Source organism: Eleutherodactylus coqui, chromosome 9, assembly GCF_035609145.1.
Source record: "Eleutherodactylus coqui strain aEleCoq1 chromosome 9, aEleCoq1.hap1, whole genome shotgun sequence".
Lineage (NCBI taxonomy): Eukaryota > Metazoa > Chordata > Amphibia > Anura > Eleutherodactylidae > Eleutherodactylus > Eleutherodactylus coqui.
This window is the reverse complement of record NC_089845.1, coordinates 130,327,647-130,344,310: the sequence shown is the minus strand read 5'-3', so window position 1 is coordinate 130,344,310 and position 16,664 is coordinate 130,327,647. Positions and strand designations below refer to the sequence as shown.

Here is a 16,664-nt window from a genome sequence, read left to right as displayed (position 1 = left end):
GCACATAGGTTCCCCATTGCTATGCTCACGTGTGCAGCTCCTGATGGCAGTGGCACAGGATTATATTTCTCATTGCTTCTGTACAGCATTGTGGGCTATCACCCCGCCCCTTTTAAAGAAGGTCGCTGCCTAGCCGTGCCAACCCTCTGCAGTGTGTGCCTGCGGTTCCTCCTCATGGCAGACACACTTATAAATAGACATGAGGGTGGTGTGGCTATGAGGCCAGCGTGTGGCATGAGTGCAGCTGAAGGCTGCGCAGGGACACTTTGGTGTGCGCTGTGGACACTGGGTCGTGCGGGGGGAGGTGGGGGGGGTTGGGCAGCATGTAACCCAGGAGAAGTGGCAGCGGAGTGTCATGCAGGCAGTGATTGTGCTTTGTTGGAGGTAGTGTGGTGCTTAGCTAAGGTATGCATTGCTAATGAGGGCTTTTCAGAAGTAAAAGTTGTTGGGAGGGGGGGGGCCCGCTATTGTGGCTTAATAGTGGGACCTGGGAACTTGAGATGCAGCCCAACATGTAGCCCCTCGCCTGCCCTATCCGTTGCTGTGTCGTTCCCATCACTTTCTTGAATTTCCCAGATTTTCACAAATGAAAACCTTAGCGGAGCATAGGTCCCATACAAAAATGCTCGGGTCGCCCATTGACTTCAATGGGGTTCGTTACTCGAAACGAACCCTCGAGCATCGCGATAATTTCGTCCCGAGTAACGAGCACCCGAGCATTTTGGTGCTCGCTCATCTCTAATGGTAAGCTAATTATTGAACATATTCTCTGTCACCTAGGAGTTGTCGGACTCGAATAAAACTTCCTGTGTGTGATTGTAATGATATTTGTGATTACAATATCGGAGCAAAAGGATAATTATGGCGGGAAACTGAACATTTGTAGGCAGGCTCTAGTACCCTGTTGTACCACCTCTAGCTTGGATACAAGATACAATACCAGAGGGCATTGAGGTTCTAGTACCCTGTTGTAACACCTCTAGCTTGGATACAAGATGTGATAAGGGTGGGCATGGAGGCTCTAGTACCCTCTTGGGCCACCTCTAACTTGGATACAAGATGTGAACTGAGTGGTCATGTAGGCTATAGTGCCCTGTTGTATTGACTCTAGCTTGGATGTAAGATGTAATAGGGCGGACATGAAAGCATGTAGGCATGATATCCTTCGACATATCAGTCCACATCTGAAGTCACTAAGGCTCTAGATCATGCAAACTCAAAGGCTGTCAAGGTTGGCATCCCAAATGAAAAGAAAAAGACCTGACTGAAAAGTCGAAACGTAGCAACCATTTTTTAATGGAGGAATAAAGGTTTGAATTTTTTTACTGCATCTATATGCTGCTGCGGGCTTTCTTCTCATTTGCTGCTGTTTTGGAGCTTTAAGTCTGGGCTCCTATTTTTCCATAGCTCAGCATACCTATGGAGGTCCTGCCCTAGTGGATGATTGTGAGTGCTGCTTGTACACTATCTTTCTACATAAAGATGGTATCCCAGATGGTCCCATACATGTTCTATTGGTGATATACCTAGTAGCCAGGCCGGCCACAGAAGTGTGACAATGTTGTGGAGGCATTCCTGTGACAACGTTGTGTGCTCAGCCGAAAATGATCCTGCTGGAAAATGCTTTTCAGATGATCCTCTTTACTAGTGGTCTGTTGAGGTCATCCTGAGTCCGGTCGCCTCGTGTTTGTACCCTCACGCATTCATTAGTTCCAATACTACCTAACAGTCTGGTTAGAACAGCCCATGTGAGGGGCAATTTGTCAATATTGAATTCAAATAAATGTGCCCCTCTTAAACTCTGGTATCCAGGTAAAATTTCTTTACTTACATAGAGGCATGTCTAGTGGTCAACTAGCTACACACAAGGAGCCTCCGAGACCCTTTTTATGGTTCAAGGGTGGAACCACTTTTAGGGCTTCAGGTGGTAAGACCGTTCATCTAATCACCACAACTCTAAGCATTTGCATATCTCCCTGAGATGGAACTGCATGCAAAGTTTTGCAGCAAAATAACAAAAACTCCTTCTAGATGCTTAATTTTTTTTTAACAAAGTCTATAAATGTTGTCTTTGTACAGTTAGCGGACTTTAGCATTGTATTAAATATTGTTTTCAGATTTCTTCACTTTCATGTTAAATTGTTGACATTTTATTTGTAATAGCAATACATTATATTGAATTATTTAAACAGTACCTGACTTTTCAGTATAAGCTGCCGAGTGTGCATGAGGTATAACACTTTCTGACCATTATATGACTTGAATCCTGCATTCTCCACCAGTTTTCCCCTCTGTAGCCTGTATCTCCGGTTTTCGGTTTTCTCTGAGCTGGTAAATGGAAACTAGCTGTTATGTCGTTTTTTATACACTGCACAGGAAAACTGCAGATTCTGCTCCCCGTCACACAGGTAACACACACAGGGACATAAGATGTAGGACGCTAGAGAAGCATTGAGCAGTGATGTGAATAAAGAACCGTAAGTACAGTAACTTAGCATTAGCTCGAACACAACATCTGTACGACTTTCTGCTTTTTGCCTCCCAACAGACTTCTATTGGCAGCATGAGTCACCCCCCCCCCCCCATCCTTCACTTCCTGTTCTTCATCTTATCATCTCTGTTAATAGAGACCTTGATAATAGGCAGTGGACAGCAAATTAAAAAAATGGAGAGCCCTAGAGGCCAGCGCTTCAGAGTGACTTTTCAGTACAAAATCATCATTTTAGGTAAGTAAAGTGAACTGCACTTTTGCTAATTAGCACATTGGCTATGATATAAGCACAAGTTTGAAAAGCCAGTGACCATTAAAGTGTGTAAAACGCAGTCTTACGTTTTACAGAATTGGCAGTGAACAAGGTCCTGGAGAACCAAACTTGGGCTTAAAAACCAAGTGTATCTAAAATGACCAAAACCAATCTCTGTTGAGGTCTAAATAAAAAGCCTTTGCTGTTCTGCATTAACTTGAGTGCCATAGGCTCTATTTTGATAACCACGGTGGTGGCTGGCAGCTGGGAACACCAATAGGTAGAATATTGAGAACAAAAAGTTCCGGCCGCGGGGAACGCAGTGAACGCTTTCCATAGACTTACTATGGGAAATGCAGCCCCGTATTTAAATCCCAGCACGCTGCGAATTGCCGCAATTCTCCGCAGTGAGCCTGTCAGATAGGCTCAGTGCGTAGAGCAGTCAGCTCTCCCCTGCGGTGGCTCCCAAGGTGGAGATATGCCGCGGGATATCGCTACGCCCGTGGACAGGAGCCCTAAAGAGACTCGTCTGTTTTTAACAATAGAAGCTAGCTTATGGGCCAAAAGTAGGTTAAGTGCTGAGTCCGGAGATGTGTTCTACCTACCGACCCTGGTGTAAGTGATGGAAGCCGATGCTCAATGGATAAAGTAGGATAAAATTAGAACGTGCGGACTACTTAGCAGTGCCGCTCACTGCACTGCAGCAACAGCTTCCAGCACGGTGAGGGAAGTATGTATAACACATCCCTGGACTGAGCGGGTCACCGACTTTTAGCCCATAAGCTTAGCTTATAGTGCCAAAGTAGGTGACAAAGTCTCTTTAAAACAGTTTTACATTTACTTGACTTAAGTCAATTCTAGTTTATGAAACAGTAGAATGATTACTTTGAGAACTTAAGTGAACTCAAGGCATTATCCTTAAGGCACACTACATGCTGCTTGTGTGAATGTCTTTGTCAATGGTGTGAACTTTAAGGGATTTTCCATGCAAATACTATTGATGACCTATCCTATCCTCAGAATAGATCATCAATAGTTTATTGGCTGTGATCTGCTAATCAGGCATCCACTGTCAGTGCCGTAATACACAAAGATTGGATTGGAAGCAATTACAAGCGCTGGCCACTACATAAGGGTTGGAGCCAACTGCTTGCGTTCTGACACCTGTGTACTGCGGTGCCGACAGCGGGTGCCTGATCAACTGGGGTCCTGAGTGGCAAACCCAAGCCAATCAACTAGGAGACGGTACATTGTTTTCCCTGGGAAGTAGAGAGGCGAGTTCAGTTTCTTTTGTTATTTTGAGGCATGGTGAGCTGTTAAATTTTTTTTTTCAACTCGGAGAACCACTTTAACTGGTTGGTTGACCGTTGAAGAGCAAATGTCTATTTTGGCTTTAAAGCCTAAATTTCTAAGTTCTGACCCCCAAAAATAAGACAGGCGAGAGGCAGATTCCCTCTCTAAACGCGAATCACAAATCAGTTCGTAAACGTAAAAACAAAAAATGGTGGTGGTGTGACTCTCATAACTTGCTGCTGCTTACAGAGTATTTGGAACTTCATTCATTTGTGCTACCCTCCCAAATGTTCCTGCTTGACAGACGATTGTTACGGATGTCGGTTTTCTGGTAATACTGTTCTATTTTCCTTTTCAGAAACATAACACTACATAAGAATAAAAACTTGCTGGCCCTCAGAATCGCAGACATGAACGTCCTTCCCTGACCTAGCCTGTTCAAAAGTCAGTGTGAAAGAGAGCTTAGCCATTGTTTTCTTAAAAAAGTTTAATAGACACCATGTTGTTAAAAAGGGTAATGACGGCCCCAACGGACGTTGACAAAACCAAGAGTCTTTTCTTCTTTGCAGACACTCTAAAAATGCTAGAAAACCCATGTAGCCCATTTACTGACAATTACAGTAGAGGGTGGCCTGTATTCTTGTACAAAAGAACCTCCTTGATAAAAGGTTACTCTATTCCAAAATAAAGGATGCTTTGACCAGTCTGACACCTACTAGAAACAAGTGACTGCAACAACATCCCTACTTGTAGAGCGCAGACTGTTTGGTGAGGTGGAACCTTGGCCATCTGTCATAGAAGTGGCAGCAAGATCATTCAGAGAGAGAAGGAGAACGAATTGAGCGGCCGCTGGTGGGACTGTTGGAGAAGGGCAATGCTTCCCGCTCTTTCTCTTTGCTTTCATGCTTGTGTTTGTGCTTATGCTTGTGTTTGTGCTTCTTCTTCTTTTTCTTGTGGTCATGGTGATGATGGTGGTGGTGGTCACTGTGCTTCGAAGAGCTGGACTCTTTGATAAAAGATGATAATGGAGTTTGCGGGATGGACATCATATGCAAGTCCATGGAAGATTGCTCCTTGCCTGTGAGAAAGGGGAAGTATGGTAAGTTTTTTAGGGGAAAAAATGTAAAACAAAAGAATAAAGCACAGAATTGTGGAATCTATTCAAAATATCGTATCACAGTTCAGGAGTACAATAGCATGGTTTGGAAGGCGATGCCAATATTTTGCTTATGTACTAAGTGAGGCACTTTACAAACATAGTCACCAAGAAATGATATATCCCTCATTTACAAAAAATTTGTAAAAACGTAAAACATATATTTCTATGGACTGCAGTTGCGACTGTTGAAAGTGACCATCTGGTCACAGAGAAAAAAAATTTGTTCAGAGAATGGGAGAAGTCATATCAGCTGGTGGTCTCCTCTATGACTATACTGCCGTGGATCCTAATGTCACTTTACTTTTTAACCGATATATATTTCTCTATGATCAGTCAGTTCCGTTAGCTTATATAAGATTTCATATTCAGAATTTCTGGAATACTGGAAGATAAACTAGAGGAAATGTTCTGCTTATCAGCTATTGTTCCTCAAGGACAGTGAAAGTGTAATGATTCAGGTTGTCCACTTTTTGACGAAACGTAATATTCTAGCTTGTGTTATAACTTTAAATCCGAGGTAATAAGCAGGTTGGCCTCTTGCCCTGATGAGTCATGTTATTTTCCAAACATATGATATTAATCATGTTGCTGGTAGTTCTAGTGGGGAGCTGGCAGACATGAATTCATCCAGTCAGTCCTGTGTTTCTATGACATAATTCAGCATACACCACGATTCATCTCTGCGGCGGTCAACGCTGTCATAATTGGTCACTTCTCTGCAGCCTTCCCTATGACGGCATTTCTTAGAACAATAAAGTATTTAAAGGAATTGTGAATTAAAGTAATAAATTAGTCCAGGGGACGGTACCACCACCGTATCCAACAACTAGGGGAAAATGTTACGCTGTAATTTTTCATTATTTTAAAAAGTTTGTGGGTTTTACGCCCCTTCTCCTGTTCCTCACAACTGCTGTGACAACGATATCACTACCGCCTTGTATGAATATTCCATTAAGTATCTTTTGCAGTTCCTCGTTTGTGTACAGCCTTGTTTCTTAAGACCCCATTTACACTGAAAGATGATCGCTCAAAAGACAGTTTGAGTGACAGTTTTGAGCGATCATCTGTGCATACTCTATAGTAGCTAATTAGCTACTAAAGAGCTATGCAGGCAGAGCGGGACACCGCCGCTGTCGCTCAGTGAACAATACAGCTGTTTGCATAAGCTAACAGCTGCATTAATCTCCGCACTTACAGCTCATGTCCCGCTGTGAATTACCAGCGTGACAGGAGCTGAAAGAATCTTATCAGTGCTGCTGACTGTGTTAACAGCCTGAACTGCTGATAAGAGTTCATTGCTCAATTCTAGAAAACTAGAATTGAGCAAGGAACAAATCGTGTATGAAAACTGCACGATGTCCATGCGTTTAGACCCAATGATTGTCGCTCAATAGATGGCTTTAAGCGAATTTAGCGCGAGAATTGTTGTGCCTAAATGTGCCTTAACCTGCTAAGGATGAAATTTATATTCACTCTAACTACCAGACATTTTTTGGGTTTTTGTTTTCTTCATCCTCACTAGAGATGAGCGAGCATACTCGCTAAGGGCAGAAAAGGCTCGGCTGCTGGCGTCGGGGAGAGCTCCCCTCCCGCTCACTGCTGCAACTCACCTGTCACCCGCGCCGGCAGCCGAACCTTTTCTCTCCAGCAGGCAGGTACTCGCTAAGGGCAATGCTCGATCGAGTAATTGCCCTTAGCGAGTATGCGCGCTCATCTGTAATCCTCACCTTTCAAGAACCAAAGCTTTTTTTAAATTTTCTATTGGCATAGCCGTATGAAGGCTTGTTTTTTGTTTTTTTTTGTGTGTAACAAGCTGTGACATTGGCACTCATTACTAAAATATATTTTGAAATGAAAAAGTTTATTTATTTTAGTAGGGGGTAATAAAAAAAAACAAAACACAATTGTGCCACTTTTCAGGGGGTTTTGCGTCTTTAACATTTATGACATATGTTAACTCTATTCTATTGGTCTGTAAGATTATGATTATACCAAGTTTATAGATTTTTAAAAATGTTTTACTAAAAAAAATGTATCTTTTTGTCACTTCATTCTGACTTTCTTTTTTCCCCATTGACGGGGCTGGGTGAACTGTAGTTGCTATTTGCTACCATTTGTTTATACTTACGACTTTTTGTTAAGTTTTTATTCAACTTCTATTTAGAGACGGAGTGACACAAACCCCACAATTCTATCCACTTCTTTTAAAATCCGCATACACCGTGTGAGATAAATAATGCAATACTTAGATTTTGGACGTGGTGATAGCATTTATGTTTTTTTGAATTGTTTAAATTGTTTTGTGAGAAAAATAGAAATTTTCTTTTTAAATAAAAAAAAAAATGTATTTGACACTTAATTTTACTTTTTTAAGTTCACTTGGTGGACTTAAACCTGCAATTGTTTGACTGCTTCAATAATATATACATACTGTAATATGTCAGCACTGCCATATTCTGTATTTTAAACATTCTCCTATTAACCCCTACTACAGGCAGGAATAAGCTTAAATACATGGCAACCCTGGAAACCTTCACTAGGCCCAGGGCTACCCTGCGATCAACGAGGAGTCTGGGTAGTGATCCCGTTGCCCTTGGTTTACATGCCACGATCTGCACTGCATGTAAGCTGTCAAAAGGCCGCAGATGGAGCTGGCTATGATCACGACCATTTGCGTAGGGTGTCGGCCGTTTCAAATAGCCGATATACAGCAGGTTCATACCCAACCCACACTTCTGTTATGTACATTTTTCCATCTTATACGAGGATATCACTTTCCAACATTTATTTTCCAGCAAACTATATACTACCATATTTCTGTATGCCCGTGTATTGTGCCTCGGCTTAGTAATATGCAGAGGCATCTATCATTGTAAACAGTCAGTGTGCTCTAATAGGCAATTAGTTAAGAGTACCCTGGAGACCTTTGATAGCCATTACAAAGGCTCCCTTGGCTTTACCCCTTTCTAATTCAATTTCCATGCCACCCGCACACTCCCCAGAGTGTTGCGGATTCCTTGGAATTACGCAACAGAAAAATTAAAATTAACCATCATGATGATTTTATTAGCACGCTTTGGAAAATGAACAATTTCCAATCCAGTGTCTGTCCTCTTCTGACATTAAGATTTCCCTGCGTAGTTCCAATGTCGGACGTTTCTAACAGGATGCAGGACAGTGCCGCGATGTCGGAGGCTGTTCTGCATATGTATGTTACACAATGCACGACAGTCCTTCACAGAAAGTACGACTTCTAAAAACAATTTTTATTAATATAGAAATAAGGGCTTTCTAGTAATTTTCAGACTTCTCTTCCCCGGTGATTTTTTTTTTCAACATGCAGACAGTGCTCCAATGTCGGAGGCGGCTCTGCAGTATATGCTACAGTATACAGAATGGAGTGCTGTCATACTATAACATACATAAGCAGAACAACCTCCGACGTTGGAGTGCTGTCCTGTATACTGTAACAGACATATGCAGAACCATCTCCCACATCGGAGAGCTGTCCTGCACAGTTAGAAACATGTGTCGGACCTCATCTGATATCGGAGCTATTCAGGGAAATCTTAATGTTGGACGCGGGCCGACACTGGATTGGAAGGGGTTAATATGATACCAAGCTTTAATTTCTAGCCCTTCAGAGTCTAGCCACTATAAACATTTAAAGTGTTACATTCCTTGGCAACCAGTATAATAAAACAGTTAAAAAAGTTGTCCCAACGTGGCAACCTTTGTCCATATAACCAGTTGCTAATATAGGCATGAGCATATGCGCTAAAGTGGAAGGCCATAATATACTAGCAGGCGTTGCAAGAATCTGTAATAGATAGGGGTGCTGACAGGCCTGTGAAGTCGGAGTCGGTAGAAATGTGCCGACCACAGCTTGTTAAAAAATGCATATTTCCTTTCATAGTAATTGAGGAAAGTTTTGAATTGTCCTATAACTCAAATGTTCTATTCATCTAAGCTCCTATTTAATCAAAAACTTTGATATCTAGGACAAAGAAACAGCAATAGAAAGTCAGTTATTGCTTTTCCTCTTCATTAGACAAAATATTCTTATGCTGCTTCTTCAAGGCTTGTAGTTGAGATAACTCTGTGATGCACTATCTGCACATGCTTAGTAGTGAAGCTCCTCCTCTACAGAGCAGAGGAAGAAGGCTCTGTGCAGTGGGCATGCCTAACAATCTCAGAGCTGCTACAGAGAACAGGAAGACAGAATTAAGGCAAGTAAAAGCATACCTAAACTTTCAATAAACTTTACATAACTCAATAGTCCAGTGTATGTTCCCCCCAGTTGGAGATTTGGCTTACCGACTCCACAGCCCTGGGTGCTGAGCAGGGGAACCCTTCAATGACGTGAATGTGAATAGGGGTTGTCCAGAGTGGCCGACCCGTTAAAATGTGCACTTGGAAAAACAATTTTCTTTCATTTTTGTTTTTCACACTTTTCCCCCCTGTAGACATTATAAAGGATGATTGTATTGGAGGTTATCTTCTTCATAAATGATTTAGCATGTGACCGGTCATCAATACGCTGCCCGCCTTTTATCTAATCTGCAGGCATCATTAGTCTGCACCAGTTCACCTCTAGTGGAGAACAGTGCCATGATTGTGATTCAATTTTTATATTTTTTTTTACATGGTTCCAGTATTTCCATTGAAGCGGTCATCTAATATTCCCTCATCTGTTATCACTTTCCAGCAGTTCTCTACTGGGATCAATGATGACCATGGGAGCCCCTTTTTGAACTCCACGTGTTTTCTTTTAGCTCTGAGATGTGTCTACGGCACGGAGCAGGACCTAATGCACATGTACTGAGTTCTGAGTAGCTTCTCTAGGGTAAACATGTGGTTTTGCAGGACCTTTGAACTACTCCTTCAGGTTTTCAAAAAAAAAAAAAAGGATACCCAGTTCTTGAATAAACTTAATATCTTAACCCATTCTTGACTTTTGCTTAAGAAGGAGTGGGCAGAAGAAAAAAAAACAAAGAAAAACCCAACATGAAGATGACGTAGGATGAACTACATCTTGCTGAGAAAGCTCTTCGGGAGGATTATATGAAACTGATATACAGTTATATAATTATATACTCTGTGATACTATAAATAAGACAGGCAGACTAAGAGTGGACCGAGCCAAAGGTGAATAATGATCCTGAGCCACTCTCCAAGCACCATAGTTGTAATACTGTTGACCAAGTTATATTGCAAAACACTTTTTAGAAGGTCCTGCACTTCCGACTATGGAACTCCAGAGAACACGCTTTGAGATACATCACCAGCCATTACAGCTCCCATAGGGTCTTTCACTCAGCCTATTTAAATATACTCTGAGTCACTCACCTCTCATGGTTCTACTATTGTGTCTCATCGCATGGTCACAGTTCCTATGGCAGAGTCAGATTTCTAGGCAACTGGATGCCTTCTTTTATGGCTAGTTAAGTCGCAGCTTTCCTCAACCGTTGACGTTCTGTTGCCTGGTATTTGGCACCTGCTGATGATGCCAGGTTCCTACTGTTTTGTTGCTTTTCTTCCTGATGCATTCTCATTCTAAGCCAGATTCCTGAATAACCTTATTCCTGGATATTGCCTCTATTTCGCCCTTGAAATAGTCTACTACCTGTTATTCTACTCCTGGCCTTTATCCTTGACTCTGTTCCTGAATACACCGCTTTCTCATCCTCTGGGCCTGTTCTTGCATCCTGATTGCTCTTCTGGTAACAACTCTTTGCTCTGCTTCCAACTGTGATAATCTTGGAGACTAGGATCACATCTTCCTGCAGCAAAATTCAAAATCCACTCAGAGGATCAGCCTCATAGTGGAAATTATTCACTGCTACCAATGAAGGTATGTATAAATTTTGGAACTGCAGCATCACTCATTTATAATTCTGCTTGAAAAAGGAGGTAGCTGTGCACCCAAGGAGAAGGGGATAAGGGTCATGTTTCCACCAAGCCCTCTAGAAGTTACTTTTATTTTTGTGCATGTTGCAACTTTGCATTGTTAGCGATAATCCCGAGCGCTAGTCCATTTTCTTGGTACCAGTGATCCGAATGGATTAAAACACATGTCTATTGGAAGAATACCAGCACCCTCCACCGGATATCTTGAAAGGAACCTTTATTGAAAGCAACTAGAGATGAGCGAGCATAATCGCTAAGAACAAATACTCGAGCGAGTATTGTCCTTTTCAAGTACCTGCCCGCTCGTGAGAAAAGATGTGGGTGCCGGCGGGGGTGAGCGGTGTGTTGCGGGAGTGAGCAGGAGGGAGCGGGAGTGTGTGTGTGTGTGGGTGGGGGGGGAGAGAGATCGATCTCCCCCCCATTCCCCCCCCCAAATCTTTTCTCACGAGCAGGCGGGGACAATGCTCGCTCGAGTATTTGTCCTTAGTGAGTATGCTCGCTCATCTCTAAAAGCAACCTTACCCCCAGGTGCGGTGGTTTGTCTTGTTTAAGACCACACCAGGTGAGTTCACCATCATTGTATATTATCATCAAGTTACGACTGAGCAGGAGCGCCGTCGTCTTTTGATTACTCTGTGGCTCCTGAGAATAATTCTCACCAAACACAACATTTGCACAAAGTTTGTATATTTTCCCCATGTTTATATGGGTTTTCTCTAGGTTCTCCTTTTTCCTCCCACAATCCAAAAACATACTGTTAACTCAATTAGATGTGTGCATGGTGTGTGTGAAATTAGACTATGAGCCCCATATGAATTAATGTGTGATAACAATCCGTATAACGCTGCGGAATACATTGGAGCTACAGTATATAAGCAATGGAAAGAAATAAAAACTCTATCCAAAAGTGTGAATGTAAACAAAGACATCCATCCTGTAGCCCTCGCTAAGTTCTCAAAGGAACATTTTTTTCCTCCAAAAACATATTAAACAGTTAACAACTTTAGCGAAGGCTTATGAGAAACTGGACAACCCCTTTAAGGGCTGTAAAATCAAGGTCATTAAGTAAGACCTTCAATGGAGTGAGCTGAGTCTTTTGCTTTCATCGGCTTTCTGCATCTACCACAATGACGGTGACTTGCATCTGGGGAGTAAACCTTTACTAACCCTTCTGGAACACTACAAAGTATGGAAGTGACAAGGTCATTTTAGGTGACATTAACACATGTGTCAGTGATCTATCCGAAGGGGGGGAAAAATGGCTTAGTTTGCTGGAATGGATTACAGTATAATTAACCTGGTAGCTGCCGCGAGCTTTTCTACAATGTTCTGTTTCCTTTACAAGACTATCTGATGAAAAACACGTGTGCGCTGTGGTTTCACTCATCGAGACTTTGACTTGGAACATTGGAAGGTCTTGTGAGAGCGGTTATTTGCAATACTTTGAAAAATATAATTGCACCAACTGTGTAAGTAAAGCTGGTCATGGCTGGATGGGAACTTAAGCTTAAATTGTGGCTAAGCGAAGGATTATCTAGATGGGGTAGCGCAGCATTACAGAGGAGTTAGAAAAGAATTAAAAGCACTTGCCTATTATTATTCTGCCAGAAGATAAGTATCGCAGAAAGTTGTCAGAGGAAACAGGTTCTTCCCCTGCTTTCCACATTTACATGCGGACCAAATGAAGAGGCAAGAAGAGGGAAGGACTCTTACACATCAGACTAACATTGGCAGGACAGGCCGACCATCTGACGTGTATAAGATGATTAGGCGGAAAGGATCAGCCATGTTGAATTTCAACATACCCGGTATGTTCTCAAGGGAGATAATTCCATTGCCAGAGGTCTCTGGCAGCAGCTTATTCCCTTCTCCCCATTGTAAACAAATGCACAGTCAGCTGAGCAGAACACACACACTTATGGCAGGGGGCCCTGAAGAGCATTTAGCCTGCAGTGATTGAAGGTGTTATGGCCACCTTTAGCTTGGCTTGTTTCACCCGCAAAAGAAGTGAGAAGGTTTCTAGAGCAATACGATACCTCCCAGACAGAGAAAAGGCAATAAGCCCCTCCCCTTTTCAAAACTCAATGCTTTATGTATAAGGGATTTATTTTTGTAGTATGGGATGGAAAAGGATTAGGAAGACTATGGATTAAATGCTATGGACAATTTTGCACTAATGTTTATTGTCCATTTGCCCTTTTTCTGCTGCAGAGTCTGTGTAGCTCCTTCACATAATGTCTGTCTTGCTGAATGTGTCATAAATCCAACAGGGAGGAGGTTGTACACAACAGATCAGAGTTAGAAGAGGAAAGAAAGCATCCAAGTCATTATCGGGCAGATCACAAGTAGTGTAGAGAGAAGGGAGAACTCTGGGCGGAGTCTGCAGAAGGGGAAGGGGGAAATCACACAGTCTTCAGTATCAGTGTCTGTTAGCACAAGGCCCAAGCAGTCCAGGAATGAAGCTGTGCTGACACATATGAGCTAGTAAAAGCAGCAGCATCCTAGACGCAGAATTCACATGGAGGACGTATTAATGGAAGGGACACAGCCACATAAGAAAGTGCTATATTACTGAATAACAAATAGGAGTGTTCACACAGGTAAATAGGTCAACAAACTGAAAAAGCGAACATTTGATGTATACCCCTACTGGTTTAAACTCCCTTATACCAATGACAGCAATTTCTTCCAACGCTGTAAGGCCACAGTCACACATGGCATATATGGTCTCTATGTTGTTTGTAGACACAAGGCCAGCAGGGAGTGCTGAAAGATTACAGTCTAGAAGCATTCAGAACCGTGAATGCTGCTCTGGAGTAAAAATACAGGCTGCAATGCATTTACAAAGTGACTCAACGTTTTATACCGTTTCTATATGTAACTTTCCAAAGCTAAAGATATGCTTTAAAGGGGTTGTCCCGCGCCGAAACGGGTTTTTTTTTTTTCAACTTCCCCCCCGGTCGGCGCGAGACAACCCCGATGCAGGGACCTAAAGAAAGCTTACCGAAGCGCTTACCTGAATCCCCGCGCTCCGGTGACTTCTATACTTACCGGTGAAGATGGCCGCCGGGATCCTCTTCCTCCGTGGACCGCAGCTCTTCTGTGCGGTCCATTGCCGATTCCAGCCTCCTGATTGGCTGGAATCGGCACGTGACGGGGCGGAGCTACACGGAGCCAGCATTCTGCACGAGCGGCTCCATTGAAGAGAGCAGAAGACCCGGACTGCGCAAGCGCGGCTAATTTGGCCATCGGAGGGCGAAAATTAGTCGGCTCCATGGGAGCGAGGACGCTAGCAACGGAGCAGGTAAGTAAAAAACTTTTTATAACTTCTGTATGGCTCATAATTAATGCACAATGTACATTACAAAGTGCATTATTATGGCCATACAGAAGTGTATAGACCCACTTGCTGCCGCGGGACAACCCCTTTAAGTAAGAAAAATAATTTAAATAAGGAAATTAAAAACTATTGTACAATACCTGGTGTTGAAGGTCTGTCCAGCATGTTTAAATGATGATATATGAACGCTTGGCTGTCATGTACAGTGTCCATGTCAATTTCTTCCTCTTCTTGTGTGCTTGGGAACTAAGGAAAAAAAGAAAATTAAGAATTACTAAATTATTCCATGGAAGGTGTTCTGTCCTTACTAATATATTCATATTAGTTGTGAGTTCACTGCCTCACAAGATCAATGCACTCCTCTCCCCATGCTGCTGTCATTACCTGAAAAGCTCATTTCCTTTAACCCTTTGCAATCCAATTTTGAAATTAAGGGTTTCCTAGGAGGCTTTCTCTTTCTGCCATTATACAATGGCACCATCTACTGGCTCGAGCCAGTACTGCGGTATGGGACATGCTGGAGAGGCCCCCGACAACAGAGCGGCCAGTAATATACAGTAAGAATACCCTGCCGCATGTCTTCCGACATCGGAGCTGTACAGCTTTTAATCATAATGTCTCTAGATGTCAGACAGTAGATTGGAAAGGGTTAAATCCATGTGTACACTTGATTCCAACTGGACAGATATACAAGATCTATTTCTGTTTGCAGCGGAGAAGAATTAAGGTGCCCATACAGCTAAAATAGCAGTCAGACATCTATTCCTCCCCAATTCTTGCTACACGCGCGCTCTCGGCTGAACGGGGTTGTGTTTTCACCTTCCACCTTGCAAAGCATCAGCAGGCATGCTCTGCAAGGTGGCAGGTGATTCCTTGGCCAGCACAGTCCCCAGATCTCTCTCCAATCGAGAATCTGTGGGACACAATTGGACATAAAAGGAATGCTCTCCAATAGCCCTGTAATGGAGATGAACTATGCTCAATACCACATGATTAATGATACTCCAGGAAAGTATTCCAGCACTCATTGCAATGTCACGTTAACTAATGTATTGCCCAATATGGCGGCCGCATCACTTACTAAACCTCCTGTTTATTGGGCAGCAGGAGACGTGTAATCCTTTGAAATTAAAATCGATTGTTCAGAACTGAATTCTCTTGAGCTTTGTTTCACAGTGAGGCAATGTATATCCAACCTTATTTGTGATGAGTACTGGAAGCTGAATCGACCTTTCCTTAGGCTAGGTGTACACTGGTGTACTTTGGGGCTATGTGATGTCCTTGTAATTCCACAGACTGTACATGGCCCCATTATAGTCTATGAGGCTATATACATGGATGATGGTCCACGTGATGAAACTTATGGCATGTCCTATTTCTGTTCATTACGCGAATGAGAGATAGAACTTGCAAATGTGTGTAAATGTGCTGTGTCCATGAATATTGTACAGCAATGGACTGGTGCCCATGTGCTGTCCGATGCAAGCTGTGCCCGAGTCTTTTAGGCACGACTTGCCGTTAAGCCTAGTGTGCACCTATCCTTACTGAGATTTTCAGTTTGACTTTACTGCTGTCCTGCTCCATTACCTGCCCAGGTTCCAGTGCTAACTCAAGAGCCATCTCTGCTTTTCTTTTCACTCCTAGCAAATGAGATGCTGCAATGGATACAGACTCTTTGGACAGTTCTTCCTGAAAAAAGGAAAAAAACAACAAAAAACAGTAATGAGGAAAAAGAAGGGGAAAAAAAGTAACAAAAACATGTGGCGTATTGTTGGTGGTTTACTGCAACGCTCCGATATGTAGCAGTTCATGTGGTTATGACTATAATATCAGTACATGCTTTATTTTGTCATTTCAACGTCCGATTGGTGGGAGTAGGACTGCTAAGACAACTAGAGTAAGGGGGACACATTGCTCTGTAAAACACAGCACCCCCTGTGGCAATTTCTGAAACAACAGCATTCATGATGAACTTAGCTTTGTGTGCCAAACAGAGTGGTGCTGCTTTGCCACGTACCCTTAGTTTTAGGCTCCGGTGGAGATCCCGTCAGTCTGGCACTTACAGATGGCATAAACAATATGACAACCATGCTCACCTTATTCTTATAATCCACTGTTACTGGATCCTACAAACGATACCCAAAGGTACCTTTACACGGGAGACAGCCTGAAGGATTGCTCAAATGAGCAGTTACTGGCCTGTGTACCCATGGCTCTT

The 16,664-nt window shown here is 42.8% G+C and overlaps 1 protein-coding gene across 1 annotated transcript in view; it reads right to left on the bottom strand.

Moving 5' to 3' along the window:
- Nucleotides 1-2,122: 2,122 nt before the first annotated feature.
- TAF2 (TATA-box binding protein associated factor 2) overlaps nt 2,123-16,664 on the bottom strand; it is a 127,712-nt gene continuing 113,170 nt past the window's right edge. Inside the window, exons 24-26 of the mRNA XM_066578507.1 lie at nt 16,034-16,135; nt 14,587-14,692; nt 2,123-5,115 (exon numbers count right to left, since the gene is read on the bottom strand). Coding sequence (XP_066434604.1) covers nt 4,850-5,115; nt 14,587-14,692; nt 16,034-16,135 — 474 coding nt within the window. The 3' untranslated portion in view covers nt 2,123-4,849. The remainder of the gene's footprint in view (nt 5,116-14,586; nt 14,693-16,033; nt 16,136-16,664) is intronic.